Consider the following 27,898-nt stretch of genomic DNA (forward strand, 5'->3'; position numbering starts at 1 on the left):
CCCCACAACCAAACTCCCTCCCTGAGCCTGCATCCCACACCCCAGTGCCCCTGCACTAAGCCTGAGCCCCTCCTCATACCCAAAAACCCTCAGAGAGCCCACACCCTCGCCCCCTCCTGCACTCAAACCCCCTACCCCATCCATGAGCCCCTCTCCACAACCAAACCCCCTCCCAGAGCCTGCATCCCACACACCCCTGCACCCCTTACCCCCGACCTCCATGCCCCAGGCGCAGCTAGGAGCACCCCCCACATTCTGAACCTCTCGATCCCACCCTCCAGCCCAGAAGCCAAACCCCCTGCCCCAGCCCGGTGAAAAGTGAGGGAGGGTTGGGGAGAGTGAGTGACGGAGGGAGGGGTGCTGGAGTGAGCGGGGGTGGGGCCTCGGGGAAGGGCTGGGGCAAGGGGCAGGACAAGGGTGTTTGGTTTGTGTGAATAGACAGTTGGCAACCCTATCCGGCCACGAACCTGGCATGCAACACAACACACACCCTCCCAGCCCACAACACAACACCCCCCGATCCCAGCCCACAACACAACACAAACCCTCCAGCTCCTGATCCCAGCCCATGACACAACACAGACCCCCTGCAGCTGCACACCCACTCCAGCCCCTTATCCCAGCCCACAACACAATGCACACACCCACTCCAGCCCTTGATTCCAGCCCACAACACAATGCACACCCGCTCCAGCCCTTGATTCCAGCCCACAACACAATGCACACCCGCTCCAGCCCCTTATCCTGACCCATAACACAATGCACACCCACTCCAGCCCCTTATCCTGACCCACAACACAATGCACACCCACTCCAGCCCCTTATCCTGACCCACAACACAATGCACACCCGCTCCAGCCCCTTATCCTGACCTACAACACATTGCACACACCCACTCCAGCCCCTCATCCTGACCCACAACACAATGCACACCCGCTCCAGCCCCTTATCCCAGCCCACAGCACAATGCACACCCACTCCAGCCCCTTATCCCAGCCCACAACACAATGCACACACGCCTTCGGCCCCTTATCCCAGCCCGCAACACAACGCACACATCCTCCCAGCCCTCGACACAACACACCCCCTCCAGCCCCCGATCCCAGCCCACGACACAACACACACCTCGTCCAGCCCCTAATCCCAGCCCACAACACAATGCACACCCACTCCAGCCCCTAATCCCAGCCCACAACACAATGCACACCCACTCCAGCCCCTTATCCTGACGTCCAACGCAATGCACACCCACTCCAGCCCCTTATCCCAGCCCACAACACAATGCACACCCGCTCCAGCCCCTTATCCTGACCTACAATACAACGTGCACATCCTCCCAGCCCTTGACACAACATACCCCCTCCAGCCCCCGATCCTAGCCCACGACACAATGCACACCCACTCCAGCCCCTTATCCCAGCCCACAACACAATGCACACCCACTCCAGCCCCTTATCCCAGCCCACAGCACAATGCACACCTGCTCCAGCCCCGACAACGGTCCACAACATAACGCACACACCCTCCAGTCCCTGATCCTAGCCCACAGCTAAGGTGGCCAACTCTCCAGGATTGCCCTGGAATCTCCAGCAATTAGAGATGAATCTTTAATTAAAGATTATGTTGTGTGATGAAACTTCCAGGAATACGTCCAACCAAAACTGACGACCCTACTCCTCTGGGGTGGATATAGGCCTAATAATTCACCGGGGGTGGTGTGTGAGTCTCCACTAATAGCCAGTAACCTATTGGACATCAGAGTCACTGCCAGAGATATGGAAAAATAATATTTATGGCATTACGTAGCTATACTGGAAATTATGTTCTTAATGACTTGGAGTGAAGGGAGGGCGCCAGGGGGTGACGTACCTCAGAGAAGTGCCTTTCATGTAGGAGGTAACAGGTTCCTATCTCCCTGTCTGGCCACGTGTCTTGTGTGCCGTACGCAGCCTGGACACAAGGCTTACACTTTAAGCGGTGAGAGTCACGAACCCAAGGGGCACGGTAGATTCTCCGTCATCGGCGGCATTTAAATCAAGCCAGGATGTTTTCTAAATGCTCTGCTCTCGGAATTACTGCAGGGCATTTAGGGTGACCAGATGTCCCAATTTTATAGGGACAGTCCCGAAATTTGGGGCTTTTTCTTATATAGGCTCCTATTACCCCCCACTCCCTGTCCCGATTTTTCACATTTGCTGTCTGGTCACCCCAGGGGCATTTCTCTGGCCCGTCCGATACAGGAGATCAGCCCGGATGACCATGGCAGCCTTGGAATCTAGGCCTGACAATGGGGCCAGTTTGCGTATTAAGGCTAATCAAGATATTGCGAAATCGATGAGAGGAAATCTACAGGAAGGAACGATTAGCTTGGGGGCGGGGGGCTCTGTTTCCAGATAAGGACAAAGGATGGGTCTGTATATCTAGGGGTGGCAGGGGACCCCCTGGATCCTTCACCGAAGAGGCCAGCTGGCCGCACGGTTCTCTCATAAGCACTGCTGAGCCGTATATTACTAGCCAGGAGAGTATCTTGTTCATTACATCCAGGGACCTGCCTGGTAGAGTTGCCAACTTTCCAATGTCTGTAAACTGTTCCGCCCCCAAGACCCTTCCCCTTGCTCCGCCCCCTCCCCAGAGGACCTGCCCCACTCACTTCTCCCCTTCAATCAATCAAATCAAAAACACCTAAGCCCCAAAGCAGGAATTACTGTAGAAAATGGCACGTTTCCTACCCTCGCTTTCAATCTTAACCATTATCCTTTCTGAGGAAAGGAGGGAGGTGAAGATTTGCTGCAATGCTAGGGCGACCAAACAGCAAGTGTGAAAAATCAGGACGGGGAGGGAGGTGTAATAGGTGCCTCGATAAGGCAAAGCCCCGAATATCGGGGCTGTCCCTATAAAATCGGGACAGCTGGTCACCCTATGCAATATTTGTCAGGGTACTCTGGGAAGTGTCGAGGAGTTGCTCACAACCACTGCAATAAGTACCATTACCTACATCCCTAACCCTGCTGCTACAGAAAAGAAGAGGGACGAGACTGCTGCCATAACTACCTTTCAACAGAGAACTGTTGGGACACTGAGAATTACTACACAAGGGACTAGCCCGGTACTTTGTACTGGACACAAATCAGAATCAAGAATTGTAACATTCAAAACCCAGTAGCACTCAGCAGTAGCACTTCAATCTCCCTGGACACTCAATAACAGACTTAAACAGGCCTCAATAACAGGCCATTCTTCAACAAAAAAACTTCAGAAACAGACTTCAACAAGGAGGTCCACCTCCTAGACACCACGGTGCAAATAAGTGATGGTCACATTACCACCACCCTATACCGAAAACCTACCGATCGCTATGCCTACCTTCATGCCTCCAGTTTCCATCCCGGGCACATCACACAATCCATTGTCTACAGCCAAGCACTGAGGTACAACCACATCTGCTCTAACCCCTCAGACAGAGACCAACACCTACAAAATCTCCACCAAGCATTCTCAAAACTACAATACCCGCACGAGGAAATAAGGAAACAGATCAACAGAGCCAGACGTGTACCCAGAAGCCTCCTACTGCAAGACAAACCCAAGAAAGAAACCAACAGGACTCCACTGGCCATCACATACAATCCCCAGCTAAAACCTCTCCAACGCATCATCAGGGATCTACAACCCATCCTGGACAATGATCCAACACTTTCACAGGCCTTGGGTGGCAGGTCAGTTCTCGCCCACAGGCAACCTGCCAACCTGAAACATATTCTCACCAGTAACTGCACACCGCACCATAGTAACTCTAGCTCAGGAACCAATCCATGCAACAAACCTCGATGCGAACTCTGCCCACATATCTACACCAGCGACACCATCACAGGACCTAACCAGATCAGCCACACCATCACTGGTTCATTCACCTGCACGTCCACCAATGTAATATACGCCATCATACGCCAGCAATGCCCCTCTGCTATGTACATCGGCCAAACTGGACAGTCGCTATGGAAAAGGATAAATGGACACAAATCAGATATTAGGAATGGCAATATACAAAAACCTGTAGGAGAACACTTCAACCTCTCTGGCCACACTATAGCAGACCTTAAGGTGGCCATCCTGCAGCAAAAAAACTTCAGGACCAGACTTCAAAGAGAAACTGCTGAGCTTCAGTTCATCTGCAAATTTGACACCATCAGCTCAGGATTAAACAAAGACTGTGAATGGCTTGCCAACTACAGAACCAGTTTCTCCTCCCTTGGTGTTCACACCTCAACTGCTAGAACAGGGCCTCATCCTCCCTGATTGAACTAACCTCGTTATCTCTAGCTTGCCTACATATATATACTTGCCCCTGGAAATTTCCACTACATGCATCTGACGAAGTGGGTATTCACCCACGAAAGCTCATGCTCCAAAACGTCTGTTAGTCTATAAGGTGCCAAAGGATTCTTTGCTGCTTTTACAGATGCAGACTAACACGGCTACCTCTCTGAGACTTCAACAAGAAACTGCAGAACTGGAATTCATTTGCATACAGGACCACAGTAATTTTCCCCCTGCTGATACTCACACCTTCTTGTCAGCTGTTGGAAATGGGCCACGTCCACCTTGATTGCATTGCCCTCATTAGCACTGACTCTCCCCACACTTGGTAAGGCAACTCCCATCTTTTCATGTGCTGTAATATATATACTGCTTACTGTATTTTTCACTCCATGCCATAGGCGCCGACCCTATGGGTGCTCTGGGGCTGGGGCACCCATGGGGAAAAATTGGTGGGTGCTCTGCACCCACTGGCAGCACCCCACCCCGCCCCAACTCGCATCCACCTCTGCTCCTCCCCTGAGCGCGACACGTGGCTGCTTTTTCCCCCTGGCTCCCAGCACTTGCTGCAGCGAAAGGGAGGAGGGGGAGGAGAGGGGGCGTGGCACGCTCAGGGGAGGAGGTGGGGCCAGGGTGGGGATTTGGGGAGGGGTCCAGTAGCGGCAGGGAGGGGGCAGAGTTGGGGCAGGGACTTTGGGAAAGGGGTTGGAATGGGGGCAGGACAGGGGCAGGGCAGGGGTGGAGTCAGGGCAGGGGTGTGAGCACCCACCAGCGCCATGAGAAGTTGGCACCTGTGCTCCATGCTTCTGATGAAGTGAGTTCTAGCCCACAAAAGCTTATGCCCAAATGCATTTGTTCGTCCCTAAGGTGCCACAAGGGCTCCTTGTTTTTGCTGATACAGACTAACACAGCTACCTCTGAAACCTACACCAGGAACAGCACCGTGCAGCACCAAATATCCAAGCAGAAAACCTATTTCAGCCACAGAAGCCTGCTCTGACTCCCCCTCTCCCCTCTGTACAACGAAAGCAAAACCTGGACTTTGGCAGGCTGCATTTTCAGTTTGGCCGAAAAGCCCAGTCTTGCCCCCTCCTCTGTCCGAAGAGACAGCACCCGAGCCTCACCTTCCCCAAAACCGCACTTCGAGCGGGTGAAACGTCCCTCTCTGCAGAGAGCTCAGTGCTGGCCAGAGAGAAGGTCCATGGATCAACGAGGCAAGTCCTGTAAATAACCCCAACCAGGCAGCGGGTATTTAGGACCCTCCTTAAGACGCATCAAGGAGGGGGGAGGGAAGAATGCGGGGAGAAGGAGAGAGGCCGACTTTACTGAGCTAAATCTCCACTGCCCCCTCCCCAAAAAGTTAGAGCTTTAAATAAGATCCATTACAGACCCCACACACACATATACACACCAAGGGCGAAGATACAGCACATAGTAATTCCAGGCTGTTGGGATCTGGGGCAGGTGGGGGTGCGGGGGGACTGTGGTCTCCCCGTTTCTCCTGGGGAAGGAGTGGGAGGGGACCCAGCTCTAGGGTCTGCAGTGGTGGAGTGGGGGTTGTTTGCAGAGGCAGGGAGCATGCCTGGAAGGTGGGGGTGAGGCTCAGAGCCACCGTGACCCCATTGGGTGTGCAGGGCACGTGGGGTTTTCCAGAGGCAGGGGATGGCTGGGGACACAGCGGCTCCAGGCTGTGTGTGCCGTGGCGGAGGGAGGGGTCGAAAGCGAGGTGAAACACTCCCGCCTCTACCTGGGGGAGCAGGGACCTCCTGCCAGGGCCGAGTGGGAACCCCCTTCCCCGCGGGCTGTGCCAAGCAGGGGGACAGCAGGTGTGCAGGGAGGGCGTCCCGACCCAGCTACTTACCCATAGATGGTGGGAGCGGGCAGTGGCTGGGGGGGAGCGCAGCCTGCGGGGCGGCGGGGCAGGAGCCTGGGCTGCTCCTGGGCGCGCTCCCGCTGCCCATCCCCGGCGCCGCCGATGTGGCTGCTGCTGAAAGAGGTGGCGAGGGAGGCTCCAGCGGCATGAGGTGGGAGTGGGCGCAGGCTGGGGGGAGGATTGTGGTGGCATGGCCACTTCCCGCCCTCCACTGCCGGCTCTGCGCCACGATCCTCCCACAGCGCCTCCCTGCCTGTCATCCGCTTGCCTGGCTCCAATTGTTCCGGCGGCCTGACAGGCAGTAACCGGACTTTGGGTGTCCGGTCGGTGTTTCTGACTGGACACGGTCAGGTGCCCTGTTCAATTGGACGTTCCAGTCGAAAACCGGACACCTGGTGACCCTCGTGTGTGGAGCTGTGCAGTGAACCGAGGCGCAGCTGGGACGACTTGTTCCTTTGGGAACAGAGGAGCTAGACTCTCCGAGGGGCACGCGGAGGGACCTGCAGAGGGACAGCAGAGCCTGCGCAGGCGGAGAGGGGAGTGCTTGAGGTGCTGCTGGCCGGCGGAGTCGGGGACCTGAGCCTCGGCCCCAACAATGCTCCCCTGTGCTAAGAAGGGGTAGTAGTGAGGTGCCATACAGCCCCGGGTACCCCAGGAAGCCTCACGGGGGGGCTCCCTTGGGTGACGCCTCAACAGAAATAAAGCACCCGTGCTAAAAGTCACCGTGCCCCCCTAATGCTCGGTCTTTGCAGCATGGTTGGAGGAGGAGCGGAGCCGGCTCCGAGGCTCAGAGAGGAGATGAATTCTAGGCCTGCAGCGAATGCCGGTCCCAGGCCATCCCAAGGAGCAAGCCCCAGCCCTGCTGACTGCACAGCCCCAGAGAGCCCCGCAGCTCACACACAGGAGCAAAGCACAGGCCACAGCTCAGCCCCAGGTGCTGATGGAGAGACATTGGCCTCCATGGATCCAATGCTGACACGGAGCCACCGAGGGAGCGGGGGGCAGGTGTCCCATCAGGCCCCCAACAAGACGCTGCTTTGGGGCCTGGCTGGAGGTGCCTCACCAGTACACTCTGGTCACTGAGCTTCACACACACACACACACACTGTACAGAGAGGAAACCCGGGACATGCGGAGAATGTGACTTGAACACCATCAAACGGGGACTCAGAGGCAGAAGAGAACCCAGGAGTCCAGACTCCCAGTCCCCGCAGTCTAACCACTAGACCCCACTCTGCGTCCAGAGCTGGGTAGAGAACCCAGGAGTCCAGACTCCCAGCCCCCACACTCTAACCACTAGACCCCACTCCCCTCCCAGAGCAGGAGATAGAACCCACTACGCAATGCTCCCTTTCTTTAACATCCTGCTCCAGCATACGAAGCTGCTCAAACATCTGATGGCGTCACCTCTTTCTGGAGCTCAGCCATCTAACGTCTGTCATCTCTGCCCTGCACCCCGGGGACCCCCTGCCTTATACCTCCTGCTGGCAGAGGGCAGAATCCCAGCCTGGGGGCTGGGCACACAGACTGCCCCCCCGGCCTTCCATCTGATATCTGCTGCTAATATGGGGAAACAGCCGGGCAACCCCCGCTGACACAGCCAGGCCGCCCCACTCCCCCCGCGGCTCCCGGCCCCAGCAATTCCCTCTGTCGCTGCATCGCGTGCGGCTACGACCGCCAGTGGCACAGGCTACTGCCAAGGAAGCACGTGGACGTGCAGCCCTGTGGCAATCTCCTTCCCTACCCCCCCATACACACCAGGGCTACAAGGTGGAAGAGAAACCTTGGCTTTGAACAAACCTTTCCCAGAGGAGCAAAGGCCCATAGAGCTCGGCCCTCCTACTGCTCAGGGCCCATAGAGAGGAGCTGAGGCCTATGGGGAGACACCCCAGTCGAGCCCCTCAGTTTAGATCCAGTGCCCCTAAGAGTCAGGATCAAGGATTCACACCTCTCTCGGTCCGATACAGCTGCCAGCGTGGATGGACGGGGCACCGCAGCGCCCCCAGGAGGCAGGGAAGCATGGCTATCCAGTAGGTAAACCGAGGCCCAGGGCAACTGCACTGCTTTGCCTGGAGCAGCTCAGAGGCAGGAAATGAATGTTCCAGGCCAGCCTGCCTTCCCCTTGCTGGGTGAATGGGGACTCCTAGACTAGCAGGAGCTGGGGTTGTTTGGCCACAGTGACCGGGAAGGGACTTGCCTCCTTGCTATTCGCAGGCAAGACACGAGCACATACTACTGTTCTTCTCTGCCGTGTCATTCCAGCAAGTCTGCCAAAGTAAACCCCTGTCTGGCTACAGCCTCACGGGAGCACCTAAGCTCCATGCTTGGACCATCACAGGCGCACAGCACGGATCCTTCTGCCCCACAAGCCCAGCTCTGCCCCTGCCCCTTCTCGATGCTCGGCCTAAAAGGGACGCTGTGCACGCAGTAGAGGGTTTATGACCCATGACGGGGCAGCTCCGATTGCATCCAGTAGGTGGCAGGGCTGAAACACACTCAAGGATGCAGCTTACACCCGCTGCTGCTGCTGCTGCTGCTGCCTTCGATTGGCTGGAATCAGAACCTCTCTGCTGTGTGTCATAGACCCCAATCCCACTACTGGGGATTCTTCTTGTGCTCAAGGAGTGATGGGGCGGCCCTCAGAGCAGCACGAGCTGGTCTCAGTGACTTGATGGGTTTCTAACTTCTGTCAACTACTAAGCCTGGGCTACAAGCATATTTAAGCCCCCTTCAATCCACATCCCTTAGCAAGTGCAGGGTCCCTCTGGCCTGTGCCTTCTCCAAGCCTTTGTCCAGCCTGATTTTAAACCGCACTCACACCCCGTCCATTACGAAGCCCATTCCCAGCCCAGTGGATCTCAGCTTCGAGCAGCTTGTCCTGAGATTCAGCTTTCCCCCCTGGCTCTTCCCGTCAATGCTGCTGCCTAAGACAGAGCTGCAGTAAGGCCATTTCGACACACTCTTTCAACAGACAGAAACCTCCCTTTGCCTTCTTCTAAATGTCAGTTATAATTTGTATAAAGAGACGTCTGTTTTTACATAGGCTGAGGCCTTCCGCTGCTGCTAAAATTCGACAGGCAAAATTCCCCCGTGTTCATTACAAACGTCTCATCTGCACGGACACCTCTCAGCCCCAGAGGCAAACTCTGCAGGTGATCCCCCATGCACAAGATGGCAACGCAACGTGCTGTGCAGCTCTGCAGTTGCAACAGGGAGAGGACTGCACTGGTGCGTGCCGATTTCAAGGGACTGAATTCCCAGGCTGGTCAATCAGTAGGGCTCTGCAGTCAGCACGCCAGTGCAGATCTCAAATGCAGTGGAGTGATTCCACTGAGTGCAGTGCCATCCTGATTGCACAGGCAGTGAAATCAGCTCCCTGTGATCGAGAGCCACGCTGAGTTGCAACAGTGTGCTGATAAAAGCGGATCGATTTCACTGACTGCAGTGCACTGTTGATGCTCAGCCACTGAAATCAGCCCACTGCAATGGAGATCCGCACTGAATTGCAATGACTGGTGCAGGAGGCTGATTTCGCCCACTATCCAGAGTCCTGCCTTGCAACAGAGAGCTGCCCTGAGTTGCTAAGCTACACTGATTGCAGTAGACTGATTGCACTGATTGCATAGCCAGTGAAATCAGCCCACTGCAATCAAAATCTGCACTGACCGGCAGTGTAAATACTGAATCGCCACCCTACACTTCAGAGAACACTCCACGGAGATCTGCAGTGCCTGATTCACTGCACTGATGCCAGCTGAGCACGCCACAGGGACATGGTGCAAGATTCCGACCTGGGGCAATTCTCATTGACATCAGTGGAAGCTGTGCCCTCTTACACCAGGGCTGAATTTGACCCAGGCCGCAAGGTCCTGATTAACAGAGGTGCTAAACATCTGGACTGCCCCTTTATTTCAACTCAAGCTGGGAGCACCCAGCAATTCTGAGAGCCAGGCTTTGCAGCACGGCGAACGACACTGATGTCTGTGAAGATATCCGGAAATCCACCCCAAATTGCCAGCGACTGCAGCACGTGCCACTGAATCGCATTGTGTTGCCAGTGATTGCAACGCACCTACTGAAGCGCACCGATTTCAGAACTCACGCCCCTGAATTGCCAGTGACCGCAGCACCTCCCCTGAGTTCAGAAATCATGTGCCAAATGGCTGGCTGATTTCAGAAATCATGTACCCAGTTGGCAATGACTGCAGCGCCACCCCCCCCCCGCTGATCTCAGACATCACGCCCTGACTCGCCAGCCACCGCACCACACCCACCGATCTGCAGCTATTCCCCGACACCTGCGCCGCACCAATCTGGAGGCGCGGCGCCGATTCCAGCAAACACAGAACCCGCAAGCGCCGACCTGGGGAAAGGGAGCTGGGCCCACAAGATGCGAGGGAAAGGAGTCCCAGTCACTTACTTCTCCGGCTTCTTCTTGCAGGCCGTGTCCCCGCTGAGATCCAGCAGTTTCCGCTTGCAGTTGGACTTGTCCCGGAGCCCGTCGCTGCCAAACTTGGGCTCTTTGTTGGGCACCTTGAACCGCCCGGGTGCAATGAGGAAACCTTCCCTCTCCTGCAGGTTGTTGATGGTGTCCAGGTCATTCCGCACGGCGCCCTTCCCCGTCTTGCGGCCCTGCCGCACCTGCCGCAGCACCGCCAGGGCGGCGCACGCCACCAGGGCCAGGGTCACCAGACCCAGGGCGAAGGAGACGGCCAGGGCCATCGGGAAGGGGTCGTCGACCGCCAGCCGCCGGCTGCTGGCCGGGCTGGGGCTCTGCACCTTGAACTCGCAGCTGGAGCCCATGTAGCCGGCCGAGCACTCGCAGATGTGGCCGGAGAAGTGGGTGTAGCAGGTGCCGCTGTTGAGGCAGGGGCTGGAGCCGCAGGCGTCCACCCGCACGCTGCAGTCCTTGCCGCCGTAGCCCAGGGTGCAGGAGCAGGTGTAGCTGTTGGGCCCGTCCAGGCAGGTGCCGCCGTTGACGCAGGGGTTGCAGGCGCAGTCGTCAATGTTGCGCTCGCAGCGGGTGCCGGCGAAGCCCGGCCGGCATTTGCAGAGCACCCGGCGGCCCAGGTCCAGGCAGAGGCCACCTAGGAGGAAGCGATGGAGCGAGTCAGGCAGGCGAGGGGGTGCCCGGCCCTGGCTGAGCCTGGGGTGGATTTGGTGGGCACGGGCACAGGGCCAAAGGCAGGGGGACAGGACTCCGCCACGGATGCCCCAGGGTCAGACTCTTCTAGCTCCATTCCGGATCAGGGCCCTGTTGCGCTTGGCACATGGAGTGCAGCCCGTCAGGGCACCGCCCACCCGGACTATTCCCCGTCCCGGCAGGGCCCCGGGCACTGTGGGCACCTCGGACTCTCCTGGTCTCTGCCTTCAGCCTCCCGAGGCCTGAAATGCTTCAGTCTCACTAGAGCTATTGGGGTCAATGCTGGGGGGCCACAGGAGGCCAGACTAGATGAGCTGACGATCCTATGTGGTCTGGGCATGGTACACAAATATTAGACCAAGATCTCAGGTGATCTGCTTTCCCCAATCAGAGCCAGGGGAACAGGCAGAGCTGTAAATGGCTCATCCAAGGTCCCACAGGTGCCAGGCCTGGGAATAGAACCCAGGAGTCCCGAGTCCCAAGTCCCTGGCCTGAGCAGCGAGAGAGGCTGAAATTTCCTCCACAAAATGTATGAGCTTTCGCCCCTCCTTCCTCTGCACCCTCACAGCCTGCCCCATCTGCCATCTCTGGAGTGGAGCTCTGGCTCATCGGTGTCCTGAGCACTGAGCACGCTGCCAAACAGCCACCCCATCTGAGCCAGCCAGAGGGGAAGGATCCCACTTCACCCACCAACACTCCGCCCAGCCAAACAGCCCGCCCCTTCCCTGGCTTTGAGGGGAGGGTTTGCTCCTTCCCAAAGGAGTGGGAAGCTGCAGTGTAAGGACACAGGAAGTAACCGAGGGCAGATGCTGCACAGAAAGGTCTAACCCTGCTCCCTTCCATCCCACTGCCACCTACCTGGGCTGTAACATCACAGTGGGAGAAGAGGAATCTTCACCTCTCCCTTGGCACCCCACCCCCCACCCTGGAAAAGTGACCTGATTGTGCCCTAAAGCACAAAAACCTTCAGCGTCGTCCTCCACCAAACACACCCGTCTCTCGCTGAACTGTCTTAGCTGGATCCTCGGCTGATGTAAACTGGCACAGCTCCACCGAGCAATGCCGATTTACACCAGGTGGGAATCTGGCCCCCCGTGACTCCAATAGGAGCGACACTGTTTCGTATCTCTTGGGGATCTGGCCCCAGCATCCTCCAGAAGTGAGTCTCACTGGTTAATAAGGCACCAGGGATGTAATACAAGCCCCTCTATTTTTAAAGGACTGCATGGAGTGCCCCCTTGGGTGGAATACAGCCAGATAACTCCCCACCCTCCCCCTGGGACCCGCAGGCCACAGCCAGACAGCGCCAGGATCCACTCGTTGCAGCCAGATCCCCCACCCCTGACTCAGGATCCACAAGCCACAGTCAGACAACCCCCTGGGATCTGCAGGTCACAGCCAGACGGCACCCCCCAGGAGCCACGAGAAAAATCTCCCCTGGCATTGGCTGCCCCAGCCACACAAGTGACAGGGAGTTGGAAATGCAAAGGTAATTGTTCCTGTGATCCCAGTTCACCGCAAGGCAGGACATGATTAAGGGAAGAGACTGTGTTTTGTTCCATGTCTGTACAGCGCCTGGCCCAATGGGGTCCTGGGGCACCTAGGCACTACCATAATACACCCAACAGCAATAAAAATATACAGCACCTGGCACAATGGAGCCCTGGGTTATGACTGGAGTGCCTAGATTCTATCGTAATACACCTAATAGCAATGCACACGCACAGTGCCTGGCACAATGGAGCCCTGGGCTATGACTGCGAGGAGGTGTCCCTAGACATTACAGTAATATATCTAATAGCAATCAAAACGTACAATGCCTAGCACAATAGGGGCTCCCCAGTGCTACTGCAAAGCTAATTATAATGTTAGATGGTCGTGTGGCCTAGGGACCCAAGACCTGGGCTGGGCCTCTAGTCTTGTCTTCTAGTTCCAGCTCTGCTTGCTGGGTGAAAGGCAAATCAGTTCCTTTTGCGGTTGCTCTGTGCCTCGGTTTCCCCATCTGTAAAACGAGGATAACGATACCAACCTTCTTTATAAAGTGCTTTGAGATCGGCTGATGATTATTAGGAGATCCTGATATGGTGCCTGATCCTGCTTTGGGCTGTAACTCCAGAACATTTCACACTGGGTCCTGATTGGCACTGGTGTAACCGCTTGGGTCCCAGATCAGTCCCTTCTGAGCCCCCAGAGGTTTTGCTACTTCTCATTCCTAGTAGCTGGATTAGCTGGATTGTAGTCCAGCTCCTGATTCATCGTCTCATCATCACCAGCACCACCAAAGGAAGGGTTAGCCCTGTTCCCAGCATTGGGGTAAATGCTGCTCCTGGTTACCCCTGTGCAGTGCCTAGGTGTACATGAGAGCAGGATTTTAAGGCACTGAGCCCTAACACAGGGCTGCATTTGAGCACAGCGCAGGAGGAAAAGGAGAAGAATGGCTGGATACTGCTCTATTTACAACCCATCCTCCCCCCGATCCAGATCCTGGGACTGACTGATCCCAGCAGAAGTCAGAGCAGCCCCAAGGCTGTTGTAAACCAGGGCCGGCTTTATGACCTGTGGGGCCCGATTGGAATACTCGGTGGCGGGGGAGGTCCGCTCCGGGTTTTCCGCAGCACCAAAGGACCCCCTGCCGCCGAAATGCCACCGAAGACCCCCGGAGCGGGGCCCCCTTAGGCGTGGGGCCCTCATCGGGGCGGGGCCCGATTCTGGGGCATCAGGTGAATCGGCGTAAAGCCGGCCCTGGTTGTAACGTAGAGTTGCTGGCCACGCCTCTTCCCTCCCCAGCCAGCTGTGCTTCTCCCCAGCCATGCCCCTTATCCCAGGAGACAGAATTCTGTCCAGTGCTTCTCATTCACAGGGCCTCAGATACCAAGGCCAGACGGGCCCATTGTGATCATCTGGCTCCCCTGGGTAGCACAGGGCCATAGGACTTCGCTGAAGTAATTCCTGTTTGAATTAGACCATGTCTTTTCAAACAAAAATCCATCCTTGATTTAAAAATTGCCAGCGATGAAGAACCCGCCGCCCCCCTCGGCAAGGTGTTCCCGTGGTTAATCACTCTCACAGTTAAAAACTGACAGCTCATTTCCAGCCTGACTGTGACTAGCTTCAACTTCCAGCCGTTGGATCATGTTCGACCTTCCTCTGCTAGACTGACGAGCCCAGGATCAAATTCTTATTCCCCATGTGGCTACGGGTAGGCTGGGGTCAAGTCACCTCTTAACCTTCTCGTTGTTAAGCTAAAGAGATTGAGCTCCTTAAGCGTCTCACTAGAAGGCTTCCCAATCCCTTGATCATTCTCATGGCTCTTCTCTGACTCCTCTGCAATTTACCACCATCCTTCTGTGCCACACCTCCATCGACGTCCTGGATTGAGCACGCCAGCAAGGGCACAATTTGGCTTGCTGGATCCTTACCTTACCAGTCACGCCAGAGCCAGGAAGAGCCCAGAGTGGCTCTCAGCTCCCCTGGGGGTGGGGGTGGCATCTCTTTCATGCACAGCTTGCTTGCCTCTTGGCACTCTCCTCCGTGTGTATAAGCAGCTTCCCATCTAAGCATTTGCCATGTTAGATTTCAGGGCCTTTTTGACGAGCTTCCTCACCCTCTTTGAGCCCCCCCTTTCGGAAGGTCAGTGATAACTTTTGGAATGATCCTTCCCTATTGGGGCGGTTCAGCTTCAACCTACTAGCAGAATTCCAGCACCAGCTGCAGGCCCCATTGTGCCAGGCGCTGCACAGACAGAGAGGCAGCCCCTGCCCCGAAGAGCTCACGAGCTCATACACCAATCGAGACTGGATGTTTTTTCCTCCCTAGAAGGTCTGCTCTAGTTCAAACCAGAAATCTGATGAGGTTCAACAAGGACAGGTGCAGAGTCCTGCACTTAGGACGGAAGAATCCCCTGCACTGCTACAGACTGGGGACCGACTGGCTGAGCAGCAGTTCTGCAGAAAAGGACCTGGGGATCACAGTGGACGAGAAGCTGGATATGAGTCAGCAGTGTGCCCTTGTTACCAAGAAGGCTAACGGCATATTGGGCTGTATTAGTAGGAGCATTCCCAGCAGATCGAGGGACATGATCATTCCCCTCTATTCGGCACTGCTGAGGCCACATCTGGAGTATTGTGTCCAGTTTTGGGCCCCACACTACAGAAGGGATGTGGACAAATTGGAGAGAGTCCAGCAGAGGGCAAAGAAAATGATTTGGGGGCTGGGACACATGACTTACGAGGAGAGGCTGAGGGAACTGGGGTTATTTAGTCTGCAGAAGAGAGGAGTGAGGGGGGATTCGATAGCTGCTTTCAACTACCTGAAGGGGGCTCCAAAGAGGATGGAGCTCAGCTGTTCTCAGTGGTGGCAGATGACAGAAAAGATGGTTACTCACCTTTGTAACGGTTGTTCTTCGAGATGTGTTGCTCATATCCATTCCAGTTAGGTGTGCGCGTGCCGCGTGCATGTTCATCTGAAGATTTTTACCCTAGCAACACTCGGTGGGTTGGCTGGGTGTCCCCTGGCGTTGCGCCGCTATGGCGCCAAATGTATACCCCTGCCGACCCGTCCGCACCTCAGTTCCTTCTTGCCGGCTACTCCGACAGAGGGGAAGGAGGGCAGGTTTGGAATGGATGTGAGCAACACATCTCGAAGAACAGTTACAAAGGTGAGTAACCGTCTTTTCTTCTTCAAGTGCTTGCTCATATCCATTCCAGTTAGGTGACTCCCAAGACTTACCTAGGCGGTGGGGTCGGAGTGAGATGTTGCAGAGTGTAACACTGCTGAGCCAAAGGCTGCATCATCTCTGGACTGTTGAACCAGAGCATAATGCGAAGCAAAGGTGTGGACCGAGGACCAGGTAGCTGCGCAACGTATCTCCTGGATAGGTACACGAGCCAGGAAGGCGGCAGCTGAAGCCTGAGCCCTGGTAGAATGCGTGGTGATGTGGCTTGCGGAAATATGAGCCAAATCATCACAAGTGTGGCTGCACGCCGTCACCCAAGATGAGATCCTCTGAGAGGAAACACGTAGGCCTTTCATTCGGTCTGCTACTGCGACAAAGAGTTGGGGCGTTTTACGAAAGGGTTTTGTCTGCTCAATATAAAATGCGAGCGCTCTACTGACGTCCAGGGAGTGCAATTGTTGCTCCCGTCGTGTTGAGTGTGGCTTCGGGAAGAAGACCGGGAGGAAGATGTCCTGGTTAACATGAAAGGCCAAAACCACCTTAAGGAGGAATGCCGGGTGTGGTTGCAACTGCATCTTGTCCTTGTGGAACACACTGTATGGCGGATCCACCGTAAGAACCCTAAGCTCGGAGACTCGTCTGGCCGATGTAATGGCTATGAGGAAAGCTGTCTTCCATGACAGGTATAGTAGCGAGCAGGTTGCTAACGGCTCGAATGGGGGAGACGTAAGTCTGGTTAAAACCAGGTTGAGGTCCCAGGTCGGGGCTGGGTGGCGTACTTGGGGGTATAAGCACTCCAAGCCCTTGAGGAACCTCGAAACCATAGGCTGTGAGAACACGGAACGGCCATCTTCGCCTGGGTGGAAGGTAGAGATGGCCACCAAGTGCACCCTCAGTGATGATACTGCTAGGCCCTGCTGTTTGAGAGACCAGAGGTAGTCCAAAATAGAGGGGATCGAGACCTCAGTGGGAATAAGATTAAGCGTTTCACACCAGCAGGAGAAACGCTTCCACTTGGCCAGATACATTGACCGGGTGGAAGCTTTCCTGCTACCCAGGAGAACTTATTGTACTGAGATAGAGCAACATAACTCGGACTGGTTTAGCCACGTAGCAGCCACGCCGTGAGGTGAAGACCCTGCAGGTCCGGGTGGCGAAGTCTGCCGTGGTTCGGAGTTATGAGGTCTGAGTGGAGTGGCAGGGTAATTGGGTTGGCTATTGACGGGTCGAGCAACGTGGTGTACCAGTGCTGCCTGGGCCACGCTGGAGCGATCATGATGATGCGCGCTTTGTCCCTGCAGAGTTTCAGCAGGACCTTGTGAACCAGCGGGAACGGTGGGAAGGCATAAAGGAGCTGGCTCTTCCACGGCATCAGGAAAGCGTCCGAGATCGATCCCGGGGAGAGACCTTGGAAGGAGCAGAACATCTGGCATTTCCTGTTCTCGCGGGAAGTGAAGAGGTCTATGTGGGGAAATCCCCACTTCTGGAAAACAGAATGAATAACGTCCGGGCGGATCGACCACTCATGAGACAGGAAAGACCTGCTGAGTTGATCCGCCAGAGCGTTCCGAACGCCTGGGAGAAAGGACGCTACCAGATCTATCAAGTGGGCTATGCAAAAGTCCCAGAGTTGGATGGCCTCCTGACAAAGGGGGGAGGATTGTGTCCCTCCCTGTTTGTTTATGTAGTACATGGCCTTTGTGTTGTCTGTAAACACTGAGACACAACGGTCTCGTAACTGTTGCTGGAACGCCTGGCACGCCAGGCGGACTGCTCTCAGTTCTCAGACATTTATATGTAATGCCAGCTCCTGAGATGATCAAAGGCCTTGAGTACGAAGGTGACCAAGGTGAGCACCCCAGTCGAGAGATGACGCGTCTTTCGTCAGGGACATTGAGGGTTGTGGCGGATGGAACAGCATCCCTGCACACACCAGGGAGGGAGTTAGCCACCATTCTAGGGAGCCTAGAGTGCTCGGGGGAATGGTGACTATCGTGTCTATTGGGTCTCTGCCCGGGTGGTATACCGAGTTGAGCCAAACTTGGAGAGGACAGAGGCGGAGCCTGGCATGTTTGGTTACAAACATGCAGGCAGCCATGTTGACCCAGAAGACTGAGACAAGTGCAAGCCAAGGTCATCGGGAAATTCTGTAGACCTCGGATGATTGCTCAGATGATTGTTGCCTGAAACCACGGCTGCGGTAAGCAGGCTCTGGCTAGACTGCAGTCCAGGATAGCTCCTATGAAGTCTAACCTCTCCGTGGGAACCAGAGTGGATTTTTCTATATTGATCATCAGGTCTAGACGTGTGAATAGGTCCTTGATGATGCCCACATGCTGAGTGACTTGTGTCTCGGAGGCCCCTCGGATGAGCCAATCGTCCAGATACGGAAAAACGTGTATCCGACGTCGGCGTAGGTAGGCGGCGACTACAGCCATACACTTTGTAAATACCCTTGGGGCTGTGGAAAGGCCAAACGGCAGGACCATAAACTGGAAGCACTGACGGTTGGCTACAAAGCGGAGGTATCTCCTGTGCGGAGGAAAGATGTGAAAGTACGCGTCCTTCATATCGAGGGCGGCGTACCAGTCTCCAGGATCCAAGGATGGGATAATGGTCCCCAGGGATACCATGCGGAACTTCAACTTTATCATAAACTAGTTGAGTCCTCGCAGGTCTAGGATAGGTCTGAGACCTCCCTTCGACTTGGGGATTAGGAAATAACGGGAGCAAAACCCCTTGCCCCTTTCGTTCATCGGTACCTCCTCTATAGCCCCTATGGTGAGGAGCGTACGCACCTCTTGTAAGAGGAATTGCTCATGAGAGGGGTCCCTGAAGAGGGACAGGGTTGGAGGGTGGGGTTGAAATAAATTGGAGGTGGTACCCATACTCCACCGTGCGTAGGACCCAGCGATCTGAAGTTAACTGGGACCACGCCGGGAGGAAGTAGGAGAGATGGCTGGAGAGGGGAGGAGAGGGATCCTGGCCTGTAACTAGTACGCTGCCCTCGGGCGCACCTTCAAAAGTTTGTCTTTGGTCCCGGTAGTGGTTTCAAGGGACCTTGATTTTGGCCCCCTTGGGGTCCTGACGGTCGTCTGCGACCACCTTGGCCGCGCTGCCTGCCAAAGTCCTGTCTTTGTCTAGGCACAGTGTATGGGCAGTGAGGCTGGGGACGGAAAGGCTTGCGTTGGGTCACCGGCGTATGCATGCCGAGAGAGCGCATTATGACCCTGTTGTCCTTCAGGCTTTGCAGCCTGGGGTCAGTCTTTTCCAAGAAGAGGCCTTTACCGTCAAATTGCAAGTCTTGAATAGTATACTGCAGACCCGGTGGGAAGTTTGACACCTGAAGCCATGAGATGCGCCTCATGGCAACACCCGAGGCCAGAGTCCTGGCTGCTGAGTCTGCTGCATCCAACGAGGCCTGGAGGGAAGTTCTGGCCACCTTTTTCCCTTCCTCCAAGAGGGCAGCAAACTCTTGGCAGGAGTCTTGAGGGAGAAGCTCCGTAAACTTACCCACCACCGCCCAGGTGTTATAATTATAGTGGCTAAGCAAGGCTTGTTGATTTGCCACCCAGAGCTGTAGGGCCTCTGCCGAGTATACTTTGCGGCCGAATAGGTCCATTCGCGTAGCCTCCTTCGATTTCGGGGCTGGCGCCTGCTGGCCATGCCGTTCCCTCTCATTAACGGACTGGACGACTAGTGAGCAGGGAGGAGGATGGACGTACAAGTACTCGTACCCTTTAGAGGGCACAATATATTTACGCTCGACTCCCCTGGCCGCAGGAGGGATAGAGGCTGGGGACTGCCATATAGTATCGGCATTCGCCTGGACGGTCTGAATAAACGGTAGGGCCACTCTAGTGGGGGCATCCGCCGATAGAATGTCCACTACCGGGTCCTCTACCTCTGGAACCTCCTCCACCTGGAGGTTCATATTGAGTGCTACCGTCCTCAGGAGGTCCTGATGGGCTCTCAGGTCGATTGGAGGAGGGCCCGAGGAGGATGTTCCTGCCACTGCCTCATCTGGAAAAGAGGAAGAGGAGATGCCGGCGACGAGCGGGTAATGTGTGGCCTCTTGCTCTTGGGTGACCTCCTGCTCCAGTGGAACTTGGGAGTCTGGTGGGTGAATTGAGACTTCCTCCGTAGCAGTCGGAAGGGGACGGCTAACCGTTGCCTCTGGCACTCGGTGCTCTGATGAGACAGAGTGGGACAGAACTACTGGTACGCCTTGGGCCTGGTGGTACGCCCAAGGTGTCCAGAAAGATCACTGATGGGGTCCATGGTCCTGGGCCTGGGTCTCTTGGAAGACTCAGGTGGGCACATCAGAATCGCGGTCCTGAGCATAAGAGCTGTCCACGTGAAATGACACTGATGCATGTCTGGATGGCCATGGAGGTGCTGAAAAGCCCTGGGCAGAGTCTCTGTCTCTAGCGAACCTTGCTCTACTCGGCACTGAGGAGCGGTACCGGGAGGCATACCAGTACCGGGAACGAGATCGGGACCTGCGACCGGAGCGGTGCCAGGAGGTCGACTGAGATCTCGAGGCTCGCTGTCGGGAGCGGATACGGGAGTCACGGTGCCTGGAGCGGTGCCGGGAGCTGGAATGGTGCCGAGAGCAGTGGCCGGTGAATGGGATACCGACCAGTGCTGCGAGTGCAACCGGTACCGAGGAGGAGAACGGTACTGGGACTGCGAGCGGTGTCGGGAGCGGGAGCGCCGACTGGACCTGAAAAGTCTGCGGGACTGTGATCGTGAACGGTGCCGCTCTGCTGTGCCGACAGAGGACGGTCTTATCAAGGTAGGCTTGCCGATGGACTGTATTACTTGCACCGGCGGTGCCGGGGGTTGAGGCAGCGTCGATTCTGTCATGGCAATCAGATCCCTCACCGTCGAGAACGTCTCCGGCGTGGATGGAATAGTAAGCTGAACCACGGCTCACGCCGGGGAGCTGACAGGCACCGGCCTCGACGGCCCTTGTGGGACCGGAATCGATAGTGCCGACGTCGTCAGTGCTGCGTCAGGTGTCAATGCCGGGCGATCCGACTTAGACGAGCTCTCTGGCTGCAGTGCAGGTGGCATGGAAGCAGCAGGAGTCTTAGGCTTTCTCGACTTCGGGGAGAGGGAGCGGTGCTGAATCGACTTCGGTGCTGCCGACGGCTGGTGCCGAGAGGCCTTGGCAGTACCGGCGCGGTCCAGTGCCGAGGAGGCGCGTCTGCCCACCGATTGACCAGCGCTCGGTGCCGAAGGCGGAGGGGTAAGAGCCGCCTCCATGAGAGCTGTTTTAGCCGAAAGTCCTGCTCTTTTTTTGTTCTCGGATTAAAAGCCTTGCAAATGCGACACTTATCTGTCGGGTGAGATTTCCCGAGGCACTTAAGGCAGGAGTCGTGTGGATCTCCTGTCGGCACCGGCTTATGGCAGGCCGAGCACGGTTTGAAACCCGGTGAACCGGGCATGGGCCCCGGCACCGGGTGCGGGGAAGGGGCTAATCCCCGAATCCCTCTTAACTATACACTAACTATGAACGATAAAAATTAACTAAAACTATATAACTTTGAACTATATACACCAAAAAAACAAACAAACTAGAGAACTATGAGTAGCTAGGGAGGTGGAGGTCAGTACAACCGCACTCCACTGTTCCAACGACCGACACGGGCGGTAAGAAGGAACTGAGGGGCAGTTGGGTCGGCAGGGGTACATATCTGGCGCCATAGAGGCACCACTCCAGGGGGCGCCCAGCCAACCCACCGAGTGTTGCTAGGGTAAAAATCTTCCAACGAACGTGCAGGCAGCACGCGCACACCTAATTGGAATCAATATGAGCAAGCACTCGAAGAAGAACAAGGAGCAATGGTCTCAAGTTGCAGTGGGGGAGGTCTAGGTTGGATATTAGGAAACACTATGTCACTAGGAGGGTGGTGAGGCACTGGAATGGGTTCCCTAGGGAGGTGGTGGAATCTCCTTCCTTAGTGGTTTTTAAGGTCAGGCTTGACAAAGCCTTGGCTGGGATGAATTAGTTGGGATTGGCCCTGCTTTGAGCAGGGGGTTGGACTAGATACCTCCTGAGGTCTTTTCCAACCCTAATCTTCTATGATTTTACGAACTAATTCAGAGCAGTCTTAGCGCTTGGGTTATACAGGAGGTCACCGACAGATGATCACAAGGACGCCTTCTGGCCTTGGATTCGCTGACGTGTGGGAGAGGAAACTGAGGCACGGAGCAAGAAAAGGGACTTGCCCAAGGACACGCAGCAAGGCAATGGCAGAAGTGGGACTAGAACCTAGGTCTCTAAAGGCCCAGTCTAGTGCTCCACCCACTAGACCACAGTACCTATTGAGCAGCTCCTCTCCAGCATGTGGTGTAGGGCTGTTGCTTCTACGATGGGAGCACTTAGGAGCCCCAGTCAAGGATGGTCCTTATTGTGCCAAAGGCTGCTAATTTTATGGCTATTAGGTGTATTATGGTAGCACTTAGGAGCCTATCGTGGCTCAGGACCCCATTGTGTTGTGTGTTGTACATTTCTGTTGTAATTACACGTACTACAGTAGCAGCTGGGAGCTTCAGTCATGGACCAGGACTCAATGCTGCCAGGTGTAGAACATTTTTATGGCTATTAGGTGTATTACAGTAGCTCCTAGACATCCTAGTCATTGACCAGGACCCCATTGTGTCAGGTGCTGTACATTTTTATTGTGATTAGGTGTATTTGGTAGCATCTAGGCGACTCAGTCATGGGCCATGACCTCATTGCACTAGATACTGTGCATTTTTTTATGGCTATTAGGTGTATTACAGTAGTGTGGAGGCAGGCCCACCCACCCAGCCGTGGACCAGGCCCCAGTTGTGTCAGGTGCTGTATAGACACTCAAAATATAGTCCTCCCTCCAGAGAGCTCTTAATGTAGATGTCAGAAAAGACACACCAGGTGTGCAGGAATGGGAGTGGATCAGGAGAAACTGGTTGTAATTTTCCATCAACCAGATTTTTCAATTTATCAATGTGAGAGATATTATGTGGGTCTTCGGAGCTCCCTTCAAATACTTTTCGGGGGGGGAGAAGGGGAAAGAACAAATGAAACACCCCCCAAAACTGCCCTTTTTTTTTTGTTCTTGTTTGTTTCTTTCTTTTCTGAATTTTTGGCAGAAAACATTTCCCCCCCTTTTTTGGGAACCCTCACAGGAAAAAGCCAGCCACCCTACTGCACTGCACACCACCTTTCCAGCCTACGGGACCCCTTTTAAGAGTCTGACTGATCTTGCGCACCCCCAAATGACACCTCACTTCAAAATGACTTGCCTGCAAAATCAGATGTCAAATTCCCAAAGCGTCCCAGCGCGCTGCTACTGGAGAATCGTTGGCTTTCTCCATTCGTCTGCATGAAATTGTCACTTGTACTGACCTTGCTAGCGCTTTTTACACAGCTTGCTGTAAAACGAGGCCAATCTCTAGATAAGTTGACGTACCCCAGAAGACCCCTGGGGGTACCTTGGCTGAGAACCACTGCACTCAGCCCGCCGACGGAGAACGGCCCTTGCTCTGTGTGTGCCTGAGAGATGGCTAACCCTGCCCCCCACCAACATCCTGTGGGGTGCCAAGAAACTGCTGCCCTAAACCTCATTCTAATCTCCTTAACTGCTATTTCAGAACAGCGCTAGCCCTTCAAATCCAAAGCCTGGCTTGTCCCAGAATAGGTCTCGATGTAGACACGGCCATGTCCTAAGAATTTACAATCTAAATAGACAAATGGAAGGATTATTACCCCATTTTACTATGGGGAAACTGAGGCACAGATGAAGTGACATTCTCAGTGTCACACAGGGGATCAATGGCAAAGCAGGGAATTGAACCATGCCTCTGCTTTGGGCAGAGTCATATTCTAGTGTCTTGGGGATCTGCATAGAGGGGATCTGTTCCACTCCATTCAGGGATTTTCCGGACCCGCCCTGGGAAACATCAGGGGATGGCGTAGAGATTCCAGCCCACTTTCCATTCAGACCAGGGCTTCTCCAGCAGCAAACCCCTGGGCCCTGGTTAAGTGAGGTGAGACCCACCCAGTGGCTTTGTGTCACCGCCCGCTCAGAAGCTTTGGGAAGAAGAGAGCAGGACGACCCAGCAAACACCAGTTCTCCCCGCATCCCTCCCAGGCCTGCATGCTGCCTTCACCCCTGAGCCCAGAGAAGAAAGCAGCGTGGCCCTTACTGTTCAGACACGGGTTACTGGTGCACCGGTCGATCTTCTTCTCACAGTTGGAGCCGTGGTAGCCCAAGGGGCAGTGGCAGGTGTAGCCGCCCGTGGGCTTCTCGGCGCAGGTGCCTCCGTTGAAGCAGGGCCCGTCAGCGCAGGTCATGGCACTGATCTCGCAGTTTTTCCCGTAGAACCCCTGGGGGCAGGTGCACTTGTAGTCGTTCTCCAGATCCTGGGAGCAGAGGGAGGGAGAGAGAAAGAAGCAGAGGGTTCTAGATTTAAAGCCGTAACCAGCAGGAGAGGCCAAACAAGCACCCAATGGATCCAGGGAGCTCCCGTGGACAGGTGCTGTGACCATCCCGGCTCCTCGTCAGGAGAAGAAAGCTGCCCTTCCGGGGAAGATGCTGTGCTGGGGCTCGGAGCTTGTCGATGCTACAGGGGCTGTCCTGGCAGAGCTCCGGCACTGGCGGAGCGATGCTGCTGAACCGCGCAGTGCAGTCGCAGCCGAGAGCGACGGGAAGGGGATAGGAAAACCACCTCCGCGAGCAGCTGCCACTAGCCTGACAGAAGCATCCTAGGGGGTGTGGTGGGCAGAGCGGTGGCTTTTTCACGCCCCTGAGCACTGTCATTACATCAACCTCATTTCTACGTCTTCGGGTGGTCACCGTGCTATTCCCAGCTCTGCCGCAGACTCCCTAGGCAGGTCTTTGAGGCACACGTCCTCGGACGTACGCAGGATCCTAACTCCCATGGGAATTAGGCGCCTGAATACCTCTGAGGACCTGAGTCTTAAAGCTTTGTGAATGCACAAAAATTGTCCTGCTCGAACTACTTCGCTTGACAGCTCTTTGGAGTGGGGGCTGGCTCCTTGCTCTGCCTAAGTACAGCCCCTGCCACAATGAGCACACCTAATAGGAATACAAACGTACAGCACCTGACACAGTGGGGTCCTGCTCCATGCCTGGGGTGCCTAAGCGCTACTGTAATATACCTAATAGCAATAAACTTACAGTGCCTGGCATAATGGGGGGGCCTTTTGGTCCATGACCGAGGCTCTTCGGTGCTACCGTAATACACCTAATAGGTAACTTAGCCTTGTTAAAGCTGTACCACCCCAAGAGTGGCTGCAGTTATGCCGGGATAAAGGTGCTCATACCCAAACAGGAAGGGGAATAAGCTACCCTGGTATAAGGCACATTTAGCCCGCTATAACTACTCCACACTCTGGGTTGACGCAGGATAACTATATCAGGTTAACAAATGAAACCGTACCCCTAACTGGCATTGTCACACCAGGACAAAATCTGTGTGTGGAGCTAGCCTCAGTCCTCCGTGGCCAGAGTTGATGCAGGAGGCTAGACTAGATGACCGAAGAGGTCCCTTACCATCGAAAACCCCTTGGTGCCTCAGTTTACCTTCTGTAAAACGGGGAGAATAATTCTTCCTCTCTCTGTCCTGTCTATTTCAACTGTGCTCTTCAGGACAGGGACTGACTCTCACTCTGTCTGGGCAGCACCTGGTGCAAGGGGGCCATGATCTCGGTCACTGTGTGTCTGGGCAGCAGCTGGTGCGACGGGGCCCAATTTCAGTCACTGTGTGTCTGGACAGCGCCCGGTGCAACAGGGCCCCGATCTCGGTCACTCTGTGTCTGGGCAGCGCCCGACGCGACAGGGCCCTCGTCTTAAATGCAGTTTTTAAGTCTCCCATGTGCAGCAGTGGCCAGAAAAAGCAAAACATTAATGTGGCAGGAGGAGTGAGACGGGAAATAGCAGAAAATATTCAAATGTGTGTTATACAAGGACATTCTGGCTTGGGCTAACTGTTTTCCATTCAGGTCACACCATGGAATATAGCAGTGACACACAGAGGGATTTCATAGATAGGCAAGGAGATCATTACTGATGTGTATCATTACTAATATTTATTAGGTGTGTTATGGTAATCTTCAATCCACCCTCCTGGCCATAGTCTTTTTGGAGGGGTGTTTCCTAGATGCAGTGACACCTCCGGACCCAGTCCTGGCCCAGAGCCCATTGTGTCAGGTGCTGTACAATTTTATTGTTATTAGGTATCTTATGGTAGCACCTAGGAGCCCCAGTCATGGCTCAGGACCCCATCGTGATGTGCACTGCACAGACCCAAGAACAAAAGAGATTGAGAAGGCTGGAGGTGTGTAGTTTAGAATGAAGACCTCCTCAGAGAAAGGATGGAGATGGTAGATTGGGGGCTGCTGTTCAGTCTGGCTCCAAATGCAAGAGCTGCAAGGCTGCGTGTTTAAAGCTGATGACTAGATCGTTACACAGGACACCACTGGCCTGCGGAACTCACTGCCTCATGATTAGTGTCATCACTGAAGCCAAGATCTCGGCAGGATTCAAACTCAAGGATTGGCTATCGGTGCAGAGAATGGGCCTATCCAGACTGATCTGAAAGAGGTGCTTTGGAAGAGAGTTAAACCCGAATGCTTCAGGATATTGTCCAGTCCCTACATAACCCAGATCAGGAAGTAGAGGAGTGTCTTGCACCTTTGTCTGACACAGCCAAGACTGGCTGCGGATCAAGACGGGATACCGGGGTAGATGGGCCCCTGGTCTGATCCGGTCCAGCAGTTCCTAGGGGCCTGATAATAGAGGCCCCCTTGCCAGACAGAGGCTGGAGGCTTTGTGGCTCAGAGAGGCAGCCATGATCTCAAATGACACGGGGGGTTGGGAAATGTTGGCACAGCAGGAAGTTGGGCTGATGATTCCCTAGGGGGCACTCTCCTCTCGTGGTCAGTGCTGACCCCAATGCCCCAGTGCAGGGCTAGGGGCCATTGTGATGCAGGGAACATGGGTTTGTAGGGGTCACTCTCTAACTTAAGCCTGTGTCCATCACACAGCCGGTGATCAGCTTTGTGAAATGTACATGGGGATACCATCTAAGAAGATCTCGATACCACTTGGAAATCCTGGTCTCAAAGCCTTGTCATTAAAGGTAGGAGACCCAGGAGCTGGTTCCACCAGACAGGAGACAGAGACCTCTCTCCTGGGCTGAACTTTGGGTATCTTACAATGAGGGTGTATTTGCAGCAGGGCCACCCAGAGGATTCAAGGGGCCTGGGGCCCCACCGCCAAATTCCCGAAGACCTGGCACTTCGGCGGTGGGTCCCGGAGCAGAAGGACCCCCCTGCCGCCGAATGGCCGATGACGACCTGGAGTAGAAGAAGCTCCGGGGACCCGGGCCCTGTGAGAGATTTCCAGGGGGCCCGGAGCGAGTGAAGGACCCTGCTCCAGGGCCCCCGAAAAACTCTCGTGGGGGCCCCTGCGGGGCCCTGGGCAAATTACCGCTCTTGCCCCCCTCCCCCCACCCCGGGCGGCCCTGATTTGCAGGGACTTCAGGAGGAAATTAACAGGAAGAGATGAACAGTGCGAGGGGAGAGGGGGCTGTTTTACAGGGGAAACACCACTTGAGAAGACAAGCTGCCCCCAGGCTCAATATTACAATAGGAGGGGCTCAGTCATCCTGGCTGGAAAACACAGGGAGAAGGACTTTGTCGGGGGGGGGGGGGGGAGAAGAAGCAGGACTTATTAGGCAAGAGAGCATCTTTTAGGCAAGAACAGACTCTAGTATACGTGTTAGGACTTGATTTTCTCGGGAACCCTGGGATCCCTGCATCGATTCCTCCGTTTCAGCTCACTGCCATTCGAATCTCTGTTTGATGGATGGA

The 27,898-nt window shown here is 55.2% G+C and overlaps 1 protein-coding gene across 1 annotated transcript in view; it reads right to left on the reverse strand.

Annotated features, from left to right (window-relative positions):
* Positions 1-27,898, reverse strand: part of DLL3 (delta like canonical Notch ligand 3) — a 309,516-nt gene that overhangs the window by 216,655 nt on the left and 64,963 nt on the right. Inside the window, exons 6-7 of the mRNA XM_050928471.1 lie at positions 24,208-24,424; positions 10,611-11,277 (exon numbers count right to left, since the gene is read on the reverse strand). Of these exons, the coding sequence (XP_050784428.1) occupies positions 10,611-11,277; positions 24,208-24,424 (884 nt within the window). The remainder of the gene's footprint in view (positions 1-10,610; positions 11,278-24,207; positions 24,425-27,898) is intronic.

Source organism: Gopherus flavomarginatus, chromosome 18 (assembly GCF_025201925.1).
Source record: "Gopherus flavomarginatus isolate rGopFla2 chromosome 18, rGopFla2.mat.asm, whole genome shotgun sequence".
NCBI classification, from domain to species: domain Eukaryota; kingdom Metazoa; phylum Chordata; order Testudines; family Testudinidae; genus Gopherus; species Gopherus flavomarginatus.